At 40.7% G+C, this 18,389-nt stretch overlaps 1 protein-coding gene across 8 annotated transcripts in view; it reads left to right on the forward strand.

The window, feature by feature from the left end:
* LOC137186198 (muscleblind-like protein 1) overlaps positions 1-18,389 on the forward strand; it is a 74,201-nt gene that overhangs the window by 51,134 nt on the left and 4,678 nt on the right. For 3 of the 8 annotated variants that reach the window (XM_067594924.1, XM_067594931.1, XM_067594923.1), the window contains 8 exons: positions 3,277-3,447; positions 8,514-8,732; positions 11,833-12,072; positions 14,289-14,342; positions 15,208-15,358; positions 16,854-16,889; positions 17,754-17,845; positions 18,191-18,264. In XM_067594924.1, coding sequence (XP_067451025.1) covers positions 3,277-3,447; positions 8,514-8,732; positions 11,833-12,072; positions 14,289-14,342; positions 15,208-15,358; positions 16,854-16,889; positions 17,754-17,845; positions 18,191-18,247 — 1,020 coding nt within the window. In that variant the 3' untranslated portion in view covers positions 18,248-18,264. The remainder of the gene's footprint in view (positions 1-3,276; positions 3,448-8,513; positions 8,733-11,832; positions 12,073-14,288; positions 14,343-15,207; positions 15,359-16,853; positions 16,890-17,753; positions 17,846-18,190; positions 18,265-18,389) is intronic. The other 5 variants (XM_067594925.1, XM_067594926.1, XM_067594927.1 and 2 more) reach the window with 5 other exon arrangements.

The raw sequence follows: 18,389 nt of genomic DNA on the forward strand, positions 1-18,389 counted from the left end.
TCGGGGAATCAATTAACACTAAACCTTGCGGCTATACCAGCTACTTACAGGCCACAAAATATACTGAGTCCCGTCAGTTTCTGATGTCTTTGAAAACATGCAGGCCTTACCTGAACTCATGTGAGTTTGACTCGTCTCTCGTGGTGTTGCTTCCCTCAGGCTGGATGGTAATCGTGAACTGATGATGAACTTATAGTTCTTATAGTAGTGGAATTTGCTTCAGTTCATTTAGGTTAACATGTAAACACAGACAGAAACTAAACCAAAATTACTTTGAGGTTGAGGACCCTTATTCATTGTCTCTCCCTCCTCTGCAGCACGCCAACTTTCTTCGGCACAAAACACAAATTAAAGCTGGGGTTGATGGGAGGTTTATTTTCGCTGGTATTTGGTCATAAACTAAATATTTGAGCAGATGATGGTGTTAGAGGAAAAGTTAAGGGATATCTTGGCAATCCAATTCAATCCACTTAAAAGTGCAAATGTCAACCTCATGGTGCTGCCAGAGGAAAAGTCAGAGGTTTACTAACATCATCAGTAGGATTCATCCTCTGACAACCATGAATGTCGAAAAAGGTTCTGTGTCAATCCATCTTGTAGATGTTGAGATATTTCACCAGATACGTTAAAACTCTGACTTGCTGGTGGCACTAGATGAAAAGTCAGTAGATCACCAAAGTCATTAGGATTTATCATCTGTGGACCACGAATGTCTGCACAAAATTTCATGGCAATCCATTTTATAGTTGTTGAGATATTTCAGTCTGGAGCAAAGTGGTGGACCGACTGACAGACTGACATTGCCATCCCTAGAGCCACATTGCTTAACATATTAAAAAATGTTATTTAAACTGCTGAAAACAAATGAAGAGAATGCCCTCAAAGACTGTCTGGAGGATTTTTTTTTTGTCATGATAAGCTCTGCATTGTGCTAGCTAATCACATACACACGGCTGGACTTGACATGCTAGAGTCTAGTCACCCAGAGGGAATGTGCCCTGAAAATCAAAAGACATTAACCAATTAGCGCTGATCAATAGTCACAGCCACACAGGGATGAGCAAGACTAGCAGCATAGTTAATGTGTGCCTCTAGGCCAGTCGGCATGCTGGGAATACTGTTGCTCTCAGCCAATGAAAATGCTGCAATAACTCTTGACATTTTGCTGCTCTCCAATGCAAAGTATCTCTCCGGCTGTAGCTAGGCAGAACAGGCTGTGTGAGGAAATGAAAGGGAGAGATAGGAGCGATAGCAAGTGCCAAGGAAAGGAAAGGAGTAGAAAGAAGAGAGGTGGGATGAATAGGGGAAGAGTGGGAGGCTATATGTGTTAGGTTGTGAAAGCAGGTGTCATAGTGGGCCGCAGTGGGCAGCAGGTAATCTCACCGAGATAAGGAGTAGCATGACAGCCAACCTTTAATTCCCCATGGGAGGTGGCACTGTGGAGTTGTCGCAGGGTCGGTCTCCCCATTCCCTGGAAATAGATTTATATAAAGGAGTAATGGGCAGAAGATGGGAAGAGATGGGAAGAGGATGCATTTTGATTTAAAAGAGAGAAAGCGACAAAGAGACAGTGAGAGTGTAGCACTTCTGTTTCGCACATTCCGCACACATGAACATGTTTACATACACAGATCACAGCAGCACCTCTGCGCCTCCACTGCTCTGTATTCATGATTAGGAGAGTAAATATCAGCATGGGGTTCGGGAGGTATGGGGATTGAGGCGAAAGGAAGGGAATGAAAGAGAAAGGGGGGATATAAAAAAGAGGAGGAGATATCTAAGATATTACACCTATCCGGGGGAGTGTTCAGTGGAGCAGGCATTATGAGAGTGTAAATTACATTCCCTCCTTCTCCCCTTGGGCTGCCGGCTGCTAGATGAATATAATCACCCACAGCACCCAGACGCACACTGCACTGTCTTTAGACACTAGCAGAATGTTAGATACAGTGCTGTGATTTGTGTATGTTTATTGTCACAGAAGTCTCCATTCAAGTATAGATCCTGCATCGGTTCTCCAGGCTGTTCTTTTCTGAAATTATGTAAAATATTGATGCATACCTCATTTGTCTCAATTGGGAGGAGATCAATAGTGATTCGCTGAGCCTTGTTAAACATCCAGCATCAAGTGGGACTGCTTCTAAGGTGGCAGCCATTGAAGGACTACTGTAGCACCGTAGGATAGAGGAGAGTGTGGGTTTTTGCTAACTGAAAGTGCCAAAACAATTCCCTTTTGGAAACAGAGCAACAGAGCAATAGCAGTTAAGGTAGCATGTAAAAAACAGAGTGTTTCTTTTTTCCCTTTTTATTTTAATTTGCTTCTTTATTTTTACAATTGTTATACAAAGAGATATGTCCCTGACCTTTTTCATTCCCTCCAGGAAATTGTGCAATCGCAATAATTAATGCAAATTCAAGAAATCTCCGCAAGATTTGCGAGACCTTGCAATTTTGCTAAATCACTGCAACTTTTCCACATGAAATGGCCAAATTAACAGACCGCTTTTGATTTGAACTAATTGTTGCATGGAAGATGACATGTGTGTCATGGAAGATGGATAAATCTCCCACAATTTTACCGCTATAAGAGCACATAAAATATCATAAATTGTAATTGTCATTTTTTAGAAAAGCCGCTGTAAAATCAAACATTTTTGGCTGCAACAATCACAAAAAACCTCTGGGAAAACCTGAAGGGACTGCTTTTTGAACTTCTTGTAACATCATTTGTCTCCAGAGGAGAAAATACCTTTTAAATATAACAAGAAAGAAAAGAATACAGAAATCACACATTGAATACTGAACGTAGAAAAACCCAAAAAGCATTTTAGAATGTATGAAGTGAGCAGAGTGCACAGTGCATCATTCTCCATGTCTTTCTTTCTTTCGCTCTGTGTATTATAATCTGTTAGCAGAAGCAGATAGACTAGCTAATCCTCTTTATCACTGCTTTTGGAGATAATTTGTCTGTCGCTGAGACCTTGAAAAAGTATAAGAAAGTCCCGGGCGCAGAGCTTAGGTCATGAAGGGAGTAAAGAAAGCAGAACTGATCGGTCTTCTTTACGACAAACCCACTGGCAGGCCCAGATGTCAGGGATGTTAGGTTAGCGCCTGCTAATGGGAGGGCAGCAACTTGAGTCAAGGCTCATTACTTCTTTACATTAGGTAACAGTTAATGGAAACACCTCTAATTCGCCTCTTTCCATGTCTCTATCCTCCTCATCCCTTCCTCTTTTCTCTGTCTTCTTCTCTTTCTGTCCTGTCTCATCCCATCAGGGCCGCTGTTCCAGGGAGAACTGTAAGTACCTGCATCCTCCTCCTCACCTAAAGACCCAGCTGGAGATCAATGGAAGGAACAACCTCATCCAGCAGAAAAACATGGCCATGTTGGCCCAGCAGATGCAGCTCGCCAACGCCATGATGCCCGGCACACAGCTCCAGCCAGTGGTGAGAGCACACATACGCATACACAGATATACAGCATAGACTGCAGATGTGCACATGTATAAACACTTACAGGTAGCACTTGTGCTCTACACACAGGATGCAAAAAATGTTCATTTTAGAAATGTACAGGGCCCTGTTTGATTTCCTGAGGCTGGTTTAAAATTCACTTTTAACTCCAGATACAATTTAAGATAAATTCGAGGAAAATAAAGTTTATTATCTGCAGATCCTGCTTTTATTGGTTATGATAACATTGTACTCACCAAAGTAATTGCTGAGATCTCAGAACACTGCAGCATTGTTAAAAATAAGTCAGACAGGGCAAAGAAAACACAAGTGATCAGACAATCATGCTGGTTGTAAACAAGCTGAAAGTCTAGTTTAGCTACCACTTTATTTGGAAGTGAAACCTTAAGTAAGCGTACCCGTATTATCTCTAATAATCCCTCATTGCACATGAAAACTATGAGTTTGCACAACTACAGGCAAGTATTTCAGTCAAAAGTGAACCAGGACGCTGACAGTTTATGCAATAATTTTACCATTTGCCTTTGTTTTCTCTTTCAAATGATTTTGAATAACCTGTATGATCAGCTTACACTCAAGTTTGTTCTCTGTTTGGACTTACTTTTAGCAATGTGGGCACATTCTCAAGTCTCTGCAATAATTTTGGGGAGTACAATGTTATCACTGAAGTAGGAAATAAAACTCAAGTTGTAATAAATTTAATTTTCACAATAAAAAGTAAAATACCTATACATGATGAAATAGGCGAGACAATAAAATAAAAGCTGTACATTTAGAAAATGACTTCAAATTTAGTTTGCAATAAATCAAAGAGATAAACTTGGCTGAAGGTTTCTGTTGCCAAAGCAATAGAACTAAAGTGCCATGTCAGCATCATATGATCAGCATTCAGCCAATTATATATCTGCTTATGTTTGCTTTCATTTCGAGTTAAACTCAGCCAAGATAATCAAAAAAATTCTACAACTCCGTTTGAAGCACTTATTTAGCTGGATCAGAATTAACTGGTATTTCATTTGAATGTGGAAGTTCATTCTTGGCCCCAGACACAGTTATTAGACAAAAGAAAAAACTATGTAAATATAATGTAAAGATTGATCAGTTTACTACCTTTTTACCAGAAAAAACTTCTTTGTCAGAATGGAGATTGCACACTAAGAAAACTAAAAAGCTGATATCCACTCTGTTTACAGTAAGATAATTAACATGACGTTAGCTTGGATCAAACAAGAAATGCTAGATGAGCAGGACCCAGATATAAGATACTGATCGCTGTGGAATTTTTTTATACAGTGATCAATAAAGTATCATATTATCATTACACAATCACTGACACACCCACAAATCCATGCATGCCCTCTGATTCACACACACACACACACACACACACACACACACACACACACACACACACACACACACACACACACACACACACACACAGTAAATTATACCAGAAATTGCTTTGTGGTGATGCTGCATGCTCCAAGGATCTTCAAGGTGATGGCCGGAGCCCCAGTCAGCTGGTTCAAATGAATGTTTCCCTGGCTGGTCCATGAGACCGTACAGAGTCAGTGAGACCTGTCAGTCAGGCTTGAAGTAATTCCTCTGTCTTCTCCTCCATCCCTTTATGTTTAAGTGAGAGCAGTGGAGTGAATTTGTCTCACACTATTCAAAAGAGCTTCAGATGCTGCATGCTTGGACACACACACACACACACACACACACACACACACACACTACATACCTAAGTCACTTTTGTGGACATCACATTGACTTAAATTCATTTCCTGGAGACTTACTGTAACCCTAACCCTAACCACTACTTGCCTAACCTTAATGCTTACAGTACCTTAACCTTAACCTAACCCTAACCTTAACCACTGACCCAAAAATAAGCTTTTTCCTAATTGGGGACACAGGTTTTGTCCCCAATTGGACAAACCATCCCTAATTAATTGGTCTTTAGTCTGAAATTTCCCGAAAGTCCCTGAAAGTAGGCTAAATCAGAAACACACATGCACACACATACACACACACACGCGTGCACACTTAGCTGATGGCTTATCACCCTTATCTGGGGAAGAGGTGCAGAGTCGAGAGGCCCATTGAGAGGAACAGAGGAAACCATGAAAGGGTTTAAAGAAGCAATAGATCTCACTAGGACTGCAAAGCCTTCCTTTTCTGTTCATGTCATGGGGAGAGAGAAAGTAAGAAGAGCAAAGGAGGAGGAAGACAGGCTGACAGAGAAGGACACAGCAGAAGAAGAAAGGGAGGACTGAGAGAGAGGCAGGGAGAGATAAATGGACAGAGTAAAGACAGGTAGGCAAAGTGAAGGAGATAGGACGACAGCAGCAAGAAGAGATGGCTTTAGTCTTGCGCTACAAAGAAAAGTCAAGAAAACAGAGCCATGTTGTGTGCAAAGGGAACAAAGGGTAAGACCGGGTATACTAGGCTTTCCAGGAATCCTTCCTGCTCAGACTGTCTTCCTCCCTCCCTCCCATGTGTCTTTAGCTCAGTTTCCTGCCCCCATCCTCGGCATCTCTACCACATTTTATCTGTTACTCTCCCACTTTTTTTTGTCTATAGCCGTGCCCCCTTGCTCTACGTGCGTAGGAGAGTGATTTCATTTCACGCATGGAACTGTGCAGAGGGTGAAGTAATTAGGGTCCATTACAGCTGGCTGTGAGTGATGGTGCTCCTGATGCTTTTTATTACAGAGTCAACGTCAGCGGACAGCCCACATTACAATTATATCTATTTACAGGACTGTGTCAGTCATTCACTCGCTCACTCACTCACTCACTCACTCACTCACTCACTCGCTCACTCACTCACTCACTCACTCACTCGCTCACTCACTCACTCACTCACCTCATGATCTTCGGTGCACTTGTTTGGTGCAGACACAAAGTGAATAACTTAAAATGAAAAATAAATGGTGAAATAAAAAAAAGTAAAAAACACAAACACAACAAGGGAAAAGCATTCCAGTGCTGTCTTACTTCTGTAGACGGATTTATTACCATGTATGGGCAGGAGGTAGCCGAGTGCTGAAAAGTTTGATGGACCATAACAAACAAAGTTAAATTTTCAATATTTCTTACATAATTTATTTGTTTATTTCAATTTTTACCTTACTATATTTGTGGTGTGTTGTATTGTGTATTATTACTTTTAACTGCCTGATTTTACATTTTTTATAACAAGCACATTTGTAGTCCCAAAATATTTTAAACCTAATTTACCTATGTAAAGCACATTGTCACTTTGTTTTTAAAGGTGCTGCACAGTTAAGGTCCATTACTAAATTAAATCTTACAATTTTTTGAAACATGCATGTTTTACATTCAGATTTAAAAAATGGATTAAGCATGAATGCACTGCATAAGATAAACAGGGCATAAGATATTGTAAATAAAGGCCTTAGATTCAAAATATGTGAATAAGCTTGGTACTATGAATTTGAGTGGCAAAAAATGATTATAGAACAACTTTAAAGACTGTGTCAGTTATTGGCTCCGTGGTCGGATATGTCCAAGCTTGAAATCACACAGGAGCGTTTAACACTGGTTAAAAAAACATTACATTACTTGCAAGAGCATGACATTGAAACCCAGCTCTAGATGATCACATTGCTTTTGATCTTCCATAATTCATAAAAAGCAAGTTGTTCAGTCTCACTCAGATAATACCTCCATAGCAATCGGTTGTCACATAAAAATGTGGGGCGAAAAAGTTATCTTTGATCTTAAAGTGTGTGATCTAAATTTTGATTGATGTGTATTTGCAGTGTGTATCTTGTATGATGTGCTTTTTCAATCTGGATTCAGGGCATTTAAAATGGGGAATCTTTACTGCATAACTATAAGATGTCACTGTTGCAATACGAAATGCTGACAGGAAGCATGAAGAGTCCAAATTTTCTTTTTCTACTGTGTGATTCATTCAACATAACTGAGGAATCTGCATTGTCATATCATTGTTATTCAGAGCAAAGTGAGGAAATATTTCTGAAATGACCATGAGCACGCTCGCAAACTTTAACAGGATGACATCATTACATTGTTAAAACCTCATGACTCTGAGTCTTTTCAATGACATCATACCCACTTCATCCCAACCATGAGCTATGATATCTGAGCACCTTGAGAGAAACATGTCTACTTTTCCAGAGCACTTTGTGATAGGACATAATTCTCCAGACATTCCCGAGGGCAGCACTGGAAGAATTAGAAAGTCCGTGCCATTTTTCTTGATTTTCTGAGTCATCTCAGAGCTGCAAGGAGGTTTTGGGAGGAATGTAGCTGTCCAGCCCTGGCTGCTGCTGCTTTATTACTCACTGTGTCGTGTTGGCAGGGGCTCAAGAGACAGTCCTCAGACTGGGGCTGAGGTCAGGAACGTGCAGGGAAAACTTGCAGCGGACTGTGTCAGCTAGCATACTCCTTAGTCTCCTTCTCAGAGAAAGTCAGAGGGATCTGTAGCAAGGATGTTTCCTATTTCAAACTCCAGCACGACACATAAAGGTTGTTGCCCCCCTCTTGCAGGTACACACAGCTTGATGTCCCTCATCCTTATTACTCCTATATGTGTGTGATCTTTGGTGTATGAAGCGTGTGATTCCATCTGATCCTTGTGGGGAGTATGTGACACCACATACAGAGCCTAGACCTCCCTTATGTGTTACTGCAAATAAAAGACAAGCAGCCATCAAAGAAGACACATTCTTCTTTCTCAGATCTGCGCCCATTAATTGTCTATTTTTGCCATCTTGTTCTTTCCACATCCCCAGCCACAGTTCCTATCCTTTGCTTGGCTGTTTTTAATTGCATACATGTCTTATTTCACCATCTACTGTCATATATCTTCAAGGGGAATATGAGTAGGAGTGAGGAAGGATGGCATTATACTTATTGATAGATATAATTAAATATGCAACATTTTTATATATATAGACTTAGTTGGTAATCTGAAGGAGATCATTTTGTGTAAATTTTGCCCGACATTGACCAGCTCTCTCATTTTGCATGTGCCCACAGCCCATGTTTTCAGTCACACCCAGCCTTGCAACCAATGCCAATACTGCTGCGGCAGCGGCCGCTGCATTTAACCCCTACCTTGGCCCTGTGTCGCCCGGCCTGATGCCCGCTGATATCTTGCCCAGCGCCCCAGTACTGGTCACCAGCAACCCCAGTGTCCCTGTACCAGCTGCTGCTGCTGCTGCTGCACAGAAACTCATGAGGACAGACAGACTGGAGGTGAGAAACACACACACATTTACACACACGCACAGATGCAGGTATAAATGGAGAAAATATGACCGCATTAGCACATATGCACACACACCACAGATCACACAGATGCAAGGATTTGCATAATTATTTTGTCACTCTCATATCAGTCACAGATTAAAAGATAGATTATTAAAACTCTAGTAAACACTGCACCCGATGAGAATCTTTTTCCCAGCTATGCAAACAGATTGGGCTTTGAAATGAGGGACTGTGTCTATTTGAATATTAAAGGCATGGGTTGGAAAGTCTTGCCTCAACAGTTTCTGTTTGTAGACTTTAATTATGTATCTGGTACACACTTTCTGTTACAGTAACTACATCCTATTACCATAACACAGTCATTACCCAGACTTAAGCAAAGAGAAAGAGACATTAATGAGAGTATCTGTCTACAAACATTACCTTAGTCAATGCTGCATTCAATCAACAGGCTGGAGACAGCATTGTTTGGCACAAATTCAAGTTATACTGTGTCAGTGTGTAATTTTCAGAGAAATCTTTAATTCTCCTATGAAAGCAATCAGTCATTTGAAACCTGATGAGTGCCTCTCCCGTAGCTGTGTTCAGATAATCATTAATTGGACAGTAAGTCAATCTCATCCATTATGCAGCCCCACCCGGGAAACACTTGCAGCGAAATAATGGGGAAATCGTTGGAGGCAGGCAGGAGGCGGGCAAGAACGTTAGGAAGGTTACATTTAAAATGTAACATTGGGTAGCCGGGTAATTAATGGGAGTGAGGCTGAGGAAGTCTCCAGGCCCGATGAACAAGTGGACAACATGCAGAGTGAGGGAATGGGTCAATGACAGGAAAAAGAGATGGAGGGGGAGATAGGAAATCAATTTGTAGACCTGTTGTGGTCATCAGGGGAGGGGTTAGGGCAAGCAGAGACAAAGATAACAGAAATAAAGGAGAAAGTAGTGACTGAATTTCATAGAGGAGTCTTGACGATTTAGAAGAAGTTACAGAGGTTGAACAAGATCGGAGGCAAGAACCGGTTGTTAGCAGAAGAGGAGCAGTCAGATCTTGATTCAGGCCGAGGATTGAACCAATTGTCTGGCAAAGGATGGATAGCATTGTGCACCAAACTCTGAACAGACAAACAGATATGAAATATTTATTAGCCAAATACAATTATTAACAGTAGAGGCAAATCTGCTCATTTTCAGTGTTTTCCCTTCAAGATATTTAAACCCAGTGGTCAACACGGCCTGTTCTGCTCAGCCTGTGTATCCTATAAAGCTTTTTGATTGGGAAAAATTCAGATCCCAGCCTAATTTGTCAGGAACTAGGTTTACTAAAAATGTCTTAGAAAACAGGGCCAGCCATATTTTAGCTTCTAGTGTGTGTCGTTCAAAATAAACATAGCTGGAATTCTGTGGACTGACACACATACCAGTGAGTAGATATGTTACAGACTATTTCCTTGAGGCTGAGAGAAATTCCTATTTTAGAAGACAATCCTCTCGGCTGTTTTCCTGAGAAATATTTTCCAGGAGTCTTGCGGTCTCTATCTCTTATGTGGCGATACACTGCAGCGTTTCAGCATGCATACACTCATATGTTGCTTACCTGCAACCATGGTGATGTAAATGGCCCAGAGGGACAGTTACCATGGGGACAGAAATATGATTAACAGGCCCTTTATTTGTTTCTCCAACTAAGCACTTTCACTGGGTTAGCTCCCTTTAATGCATGATTAACCACTGTTAAGAGAAACACACTGATCCACACCTGGTGCAGAGAGAACATCAAATTGCTTCCATTTAGCCTTCCCTCTCTTCAGTAATTTTTAACCATGCCAGCCACACTCACTCGATCACCAAAGACTCTCACTCTCACTCCTTGATCCCCATCTCTCTGTCCTTTACTCCCTATTCATCAACCACTCTTACATTTTCCTTTCCTCTCCCTTGTTTCCTTCCTCCCTCACCCGCCTCTCCAACATCTGCCTGACAACAAGGCAGTCTCTTTTTTTCTTTTTTTAAATAAGACCAGTAGCAGCCATGGTGATGGTGGCAGTGGTGGGGAATTAATGTGTGTGTGTGTGTGTGTGTGTGTGTGGGTTCACATTCATATGTGAGAGAGGCACATAAGAGCAAAGAAGAGACAGACAGAGAGAGAATCGTACCCCATCGCTCACACAGATCAGCGATTGCGGATGATGAGCTGTCATGACAGGAGACAGAGCAGGGTTAGTCTGTAGATAACGGTGCTGGTGGCCTTTTGTCTGGCAGCCGGTCCACCACAAATCAAATGCTTTATGCATGCAGACAGTGAGACCGGTAAACAGACATTTGGTAAATGGCTTGTTCTATCAAAATAACTGATAAATTGATACAACGTACCATGAAATTACATTTCATTTGGTGGAGGATAGGACTCAGACTCAGCGGTGGCTGACTGTGCTCAAACGGAGATCTTAAGTTATTGCACAGCTCTTTAAGTGTCAAAATTTCATTTTGGGGGAAAAAAAAACGCTGTCTCATAATTTATATGTGCAGCCACCTTGTGTATGTGTGTGTGTGTGTGTGTGTGTGTCTGTATACGTGTGTGTGTGTGTGTGTGTGTGTGGGTTGGTGATTACGTCAGCTACAGCCTCCTTTGAGGGTAACCAGTCTCATATTTCCCATGAGCCTCATTGAGCCCCTACATTCAGGCTGAGGCAATCAGTATCTCAACTGCTCATGCAGATGCTGCCCCCTTCTGTCTTTCTCAGGAAGAACAACAACACAGCTCATTTGAATAATGGATAAATGTTGTGTGATTGATGAGTCTGTAAAAGCTGGTTACGGTCTGTTCTGCTTATCAATCAGCAGTAATGGCCGGACCTGTCATTAAGATTGGTTAGCAATGTCTGTTAAAGTGATTGTCAAGTTCTGAAATGACTGAATAGATTGATTACTTCATCAAATGTGAAGTAAAGTGAACAACAACTTCATAATGTGTGTGTGTGTGAGGGTCTTGTATTTGCATGGATTTATGTGTGTTTTGGCGTTATGATCAAATTCTTATCTTCAAGTTAACAAAATAAAAGTAGTAAAATGTGTGTTTGTGCACCAGGTATGTCGGGAATACCAGCGTGGCAACTGCACACGTGGAGAGAATGACTGTCGCTTTGCCCATCCTTCAGATAGTACTATGATTGACACCAACGACAACACAGTCACTGTGTGTATGGACTACATTAAGGGCCGCTGCTCTAGGGAGAAGTGCAAGTACTTTCACCCTCCGGCTCACCTGCAGGCCAAGATCAAAGCCGCTCAACACCAAGTCAACCAGGCTGCAGCTGCTGCAGCCATGGTAGGTATCTGTCCAGAGATTACACCACCAAGAGGGACTCAAGCTGAGGAACATCTACTTTATTATAACACTTTCAGCCCTGTGCAGCAAGAGGAATTACTATAAATTAAAACAAATTAAATGTAATCTAGAGTAGAGTTTATATAGTTATTTCAACACTATCTTATGTGATGACCTAAAACATATTAATGTGGGCTCTACTACAATAAGGGCTCAATAAACATGATGTGGGTGATTCTATGAGGGTATGAAGCACAAACAGTGTAGCACAATCACTCATATTCAGTTCTCACAGACAGAGTTTTCTGAGTCAACATATCCTACCCTGTGCCTTTACTCAAGCTCCCAGCACACATTTCAGACTCCACTGTTGACCTAATACACACTAAGAAAGATATGGAGTCAATGCGTGCTTTATTAGCAGCAGGCTGTAGTGATCGTGCTAGTATGTGACTGAGCCTGCTGCTCCCCTGCCCTGCTCCTCCTCCTCCTCGTTTTGCTGCTTTGTTAGTTCTATATTTTGCTGTCGTTCACAGTCGATATGGACATTTGTGCTGAGAAGAAAACTGTGAGGACTATTAAGTGATAACTCAGTGTTTATTTTCTTTGAAGAGACACAATGATAATTGCTCAAAATTCAAGTTATTACATGAAGCCAAAACAGAGCTAACATGATTAGGTTAATTCCCTGCTTTGATAATAGTGTTTAGATAAATACTTAAGATTGGTCTTCAAAATATCTGATGTAGTGACAAGATTAAAGGGTAACTTCACATTTTTTCAAGTTATCTTAATACAAAACGCATATGCACACAGGATATGTTGAATAGATGTATGAGTTCTTGGCCGCTCTAATCTCTCCTCCTGTCCATACTGGCCATGACAAGATTCCTTCCTAAAATGACCACACAACAGATGAGGGACAAAATCCAGAGTCCTTGTTCTGAGCAAAAATGCACTCTCATGTTCAGCTGGAACTAACCTGAGTCCGTCTGAGTTAAATCAATAGGTATCTTCCAAAATTGCAGTCTTTTCAGCACAGAGTTCCCTCTTTATTTTTCCTCAGATAGCTGCAGTAGAGGGATACTGTAGTAACACAAATATGGCATTTAATACTAAAAAGACTGTAACTTTGGAACACACCCACTTGTTTTGGCTTACTCACTGAGTAAGCGCAACTGCCGAAACCTCCTATTTGCTTCAGCTGAACTATAAATCACAGTTTTTGCACCAAAGGAGGACTGGGGATTTTGTCTGAGATCTCCTACATAAGGAAGAAGTCGCTTTTCAGCCAGTATGGAGAGGAGGAATGATTACAGCTACTAACTAACTCTTCCAGCATACATATGGTGTGACTACTTTAAGACAGGCTTCAAACCTATTCTTTAATTCCTTTAATCTCATTTCATGGTGACAATGCTACTTTCACAATGCGCCTACAAATTAGGACCAAATTATCTTCATGAGCTTCATAATTACATTCTAATTTGATCATAATTCATAAATGAGCGAATAAAAAAAATATTCTAGTATATTTAAAAGCACATAATAAAATGCTTTGGTGTTTTGGAGGCTTTATATTTAAGTAGGTAATTATAACAATGTTTCTGATACACTATATCAACAGTAATTGTGACAACTTAATACCAGTTATTCATAATTATGATTTATGGCCCTAGTGCAATGAGATATTCTGGCCAGTTGATGGTAATCCCATCATAGTTGGGTACATGGGTAATTGAGAGTTGGAGCCTGAGTTAGGATCAGTTTAGTTTCATAGCGTCATTTGCCACAACCGTGTCACCCCTTTAGTATCTGAGACAGGGGCTTTTCTGTTAGGATTTTTCTGAATTCAACAACTGGCTTAACTGGCTTCTCCTCCTGTCTGCAGTATTCGTCAGAACATCATTGCAATCAAACTTACACTTCACTAAACAAAATTCTCTTCTGACAATATATGATATCAAGGCCCATAATTCTTTTTAGTAACCCTACAGCCATTAATGTGCATGCCCTAGTCTTGTTATTGTTGTATATTGCATTCCAATGATTTGTTTTTTTATTTGTTTGTTTTTTTTTATTTGTTTGTTTGTTTTTTCTCACCAACCCACACTGCACTGCTGCCCCCATGATGCACCTCCGCTTGCTGGTTTATGTTAATGCGCTTGAACCCCATTGGCCCATTGCCATCATGTGCTCGCTGCCTGCTAATTAAGACTCAGTCGGCTGTCAAATCACTGAAGCGACCCCTCGACGCAACTTTTGACCTGGTACTATGACCTTTCACCTTTTAGCTTGGCATGTAGCTGTGGTGTAGTAGATATAATTTAATTGTTCTGGCTAAAATAAAGTAGAAATTTAATTGACTGAACTGAGGAAACACTGAGGGGTGATGAACTGATTGCCGCAAACTGTTATATTTGTTGCATACAAATTTTTTATAAAATACCAATTGAATCGTAAATCAAGACAACAGAGAAGAAACACTTTTTCACTATCAATGGTCAGTTCATCACCTCATATGAGTCTCAAAGGCATATAATTGGTTGCATGATGTGACTGTAAATGTAAATATTTTAGTGTCTAATATGATATAGTAGTCTTTGCATGATCTTGTCACTTCCCATACTGCATGTGTAATTGTAAAAGAGGTGTCGTGACAGACTTAACATGGCTTATAGTGTACTATTATCATGGAGCGAGCAGTGCAGCTTTCCCTAACTACATCATTTCTGTTGATGGTCCAACAATCAGTACTATAAAACTTGTATTAAAGCTGAAAGTGTAGTTAGCCCCTCTTTGCAAAAGCCTCTAGTTATGCCTTAGACTGCAGAATTGGTATGTTTTGAATTGTTCAAGATCATAAGGTTCATGAAATTGTGCTGAGGACTGTTTTTGTTGTCATCACTAGCAAGATAGATGTCACAGTTTGTCAGCTAGCACCACTGTCCTGTCCTGCTCTGACAGCGGTAGTGTAGTCCACTGCTTGCTTGCCAGTGTTTGTAATAGCTGTTTGGAGGGGCAACTTTATCTTCTAACGAAGTTCTTTCTTCTCTCTGTCCTGAATGTCACTGCTACCATCCTTTGATTTCCCTCACTTCCCATTCCTTTATTTTGGCGTTGTCCCCTCATCAGGGGCTCCCTCCCGTCTTGCCTCCTTTACCAAAGAGACCTGCACTTGAAAAAGCCAACGGTGCCACCACTATGTTCAATGCTGGCGTATTCCATTACCAACAGGCCCTGGCCAACATGCAGTTTCAGCAGCAGGCTGCCTTCATACCATCAGGTAAGGCCTGATCCTTCTTCAGCCCATATTTGTGGCAGTGATCGCATCGCTATTGGCTGTCAAAGCACACGTAGTTTCTCACAAAACTCCCTGATTATGTTTTGGCATCAGCAGTGAATGATTATGTGATTTCATTGTTGGTGACAAGGTGGAAAATTTTATTTGCATGAACGTAATTGCGCATGATTGTACAGTAATTACATAGGTCAGAAGTGTGTTTGCATGTGTGTGTGTGGGGAGGTGAGGGGGGGGGCATAAAGTCAGAGTTGTGTTGTTTAGATACTATGACTGCTATTTTCTGTATACATAAACATGTAGTGCAGTGTATCAACTAATCGAATGACATGCTGTGATAGAATTGGTTGTTGCACCTTCCATAATTAAGGTAGTCTAACAAATCAATTAGAAATGTTGTGTTTATATCAGTATTATTAATGGCTTAAGCCTGTTGAAAAGACTCATGAATACAGGCCTGATAACTGCCTCCTCTTTTATTATCAATTTTTTAGAAGAATATTATCATCAACTGGCTCTTTCTGGCTCTAACTTATGTATGTGGTGCTTCCTCAGGCTGCATCCCACTCCAACAAATGGCACCAATCAGATAGTCAGGGTAGTCTGACAGGCAAAACAAAATAAAAAAAACAAAAAACCTATTACACAGTAGGTGAACCAAATGAGCATTTTTATCAACCCCTCTCTTTTCTGATCTGGATTTTGGCAGCTACACAGTAAGAGGATAATATTCGGAGAGATTTTATGAATACAGTCAAACTGAAACTGTAAAAGTGGATGGGTATTACAGTGGAAATTACACCCTTGATGTACAATGTGTGTGTATGTACATACATATGTGTATATACAGTTTGCACACACACTCCCACAGAGCTTATTTGAAGTGCTCTTCTCTGGCCACCGCATAGTCATCTTACACTGCGTCCCATATTCTCGTCTGACAGCCTAAGAATAGCCTGCCATCGATTCCCTTCTGTGAGAGATTCGGATACTCAGATCCTCATATGTCCCACGCTATTGGACTGTCAGGTCACTGCAACACACTTTGAGGATTTTGAAAGCAGGTCATTCAAGAGTACCACTGTGCAAACAGCTCTTAACGCTGCAGACAGGAAAATGGGACCACTGGCAGTGTTTCATTTGCCCTTCCGTTTAATGGAGCAGCGATAGTTGAACAGTAAAGTGGGACTGGACAGACAACTCTCCTCTCTTAGACTGTTATACAGTAGCTCAGGCATATGCTTCCTATGCAATATGCTGTGCATGTGTGATCGCAGAAATTGGGATGTGTGAAATGGAATGATTACTTTGTTCAATTATTGATAATCAGTACTGTTACATAATCAGCTATAGCCCTTGTATTGATGCCATGTCCAGGTTAAATCCAATGTTGTCTGACTTTATAACACTTGTAATGGGTTTTCTCGATTTCTTCTCCTCCCTATTCACTCCACTCCCTGTTGCAATGCATGATGGGCAGGCTCGATATTGTGCATGACACCTGCAACAAGTGTTGGTAGGTGCCAGCTTTCCTTACTGATTATCTCTGAGCCCATTTTAGTCACTCACATTTTCATTCAACTCTCCACATAATGTGAGCACATTCTCCATTTTTAGACTTTGATATTTACACCAAAACTATGTAATCTCTCCTTTGTGCAATCGAACATGTGGCTGACAAAATAATTTGTGTAATTTCAATTGGAAGTCATGTGTTTTATTATTCTCTGCAATATATTGTTGTATGAATCCCTTTTTGCTCTGCCACAGGTCTGTCTGTCACCTAATACTTGTTGCAGTTCAAAATTCCTTGACCCCTGCTTCATTATACAATACTTCCATCCCAAGCTCTCTAACCTCTAGAGCACCTCATTATACTGTCTGGTTATACATGCCTTATAAACATGAGGGGTTATTATTGGTAGTGGAAGTGGTGGTAGAAGTAGTGGCTGTTTAATGTTTGCATTATTTGTTGTAGTAACAGTAGTGATTTGCAATTTTATTGTTTTATGGAAGTAAAAGAAAAGCCAATTAATGAACATGTTCAGTATGAATGCCAAGAAAAAGTTGTTTCCATATGAATTTATAATTTTGGAAAGTACCTTCTTGTCATTCAAATTTGCCAGTTAGCTCCATTACACCCTTTGGTTCTGCTTTTTCTTCCTCTACAGCACATCAGACTATCTCTTAATTCAAATTGACAGAGTAATTGGTGGCAAAATTTAAAAAAAAGTCGCTAGAAAATAGATCTTCTTTTGAGCTATTTACAGATTCTCTCATGTTTATTAGCAGTCTATAGACAGACTTAAAAATGAAGTGTAAACATAAAAAGCTTTAAATCTGCTCTGGTTCAAACGCCTGTGTGATCTTTCCCTCCAAGTACCCATGATGCACGGTGCTACTCCAGTCACTGTGTCTGCAGCCACCACATCTGCCACAAGTGTTCCCTTTGCAACCGCAACAGCCAATCAGGTTTGCTCTTCTCCTGCCTCCTCTCTCTCTTTTTCACTTCTGGTATCAGCTCTGACTTTTCAGTATCTATTAGTTTATTTATTTTTACTCTTATGATTCCCATGTGCCTCTTAATGAAAAATACATGAATGCACATCTCTGATCTTTGTGGGCTTTTGAGAGCATCTGATACTGTGATTACTCAGATACTTATTATGCATATATTTATTATCAATTTAGGTTGAATTAATGACAGAGTGGGTGCTGTTTGTCTTCATTTCAACTGATTTCCCCCTCTGTTTGTTTCTCCATCTCCCTCCATCTCTCTCTCTCTCTGTCTATCTCTCTCTCTTCCCTCTCAATCAGATTCCAATAATATCTGCAGACCATCTGACTAGTCACAAGTATGTGACCCAGATGTAGGAGTCTCAATCAGAACAGTATGTACTGCACCTCTTCCTAACATCTCACATACAGCTTTAGGACCAATACTGTCTGTTACTCTTCACCCAAACAGCCACAATGCAACCTGTGAAGCAATTGCTACAACTGTAGTTCTTGCAGC

Source organism: Thunnus thynnus, chromosome 7 (genome assembly GCF_963924715.1).
Source record: "Thunnus thynnus chromosome 7, fThuThy2.1, whole genome shotgun sequence".
In the NCBI taxonomy this organism is placed as follows: domain Eukaryota; kingdom Metazoa; phylum Chordata; class Actinopteri; order Scombriformes; family Scombridae; genus Thunnus; species Thunnus thynnus.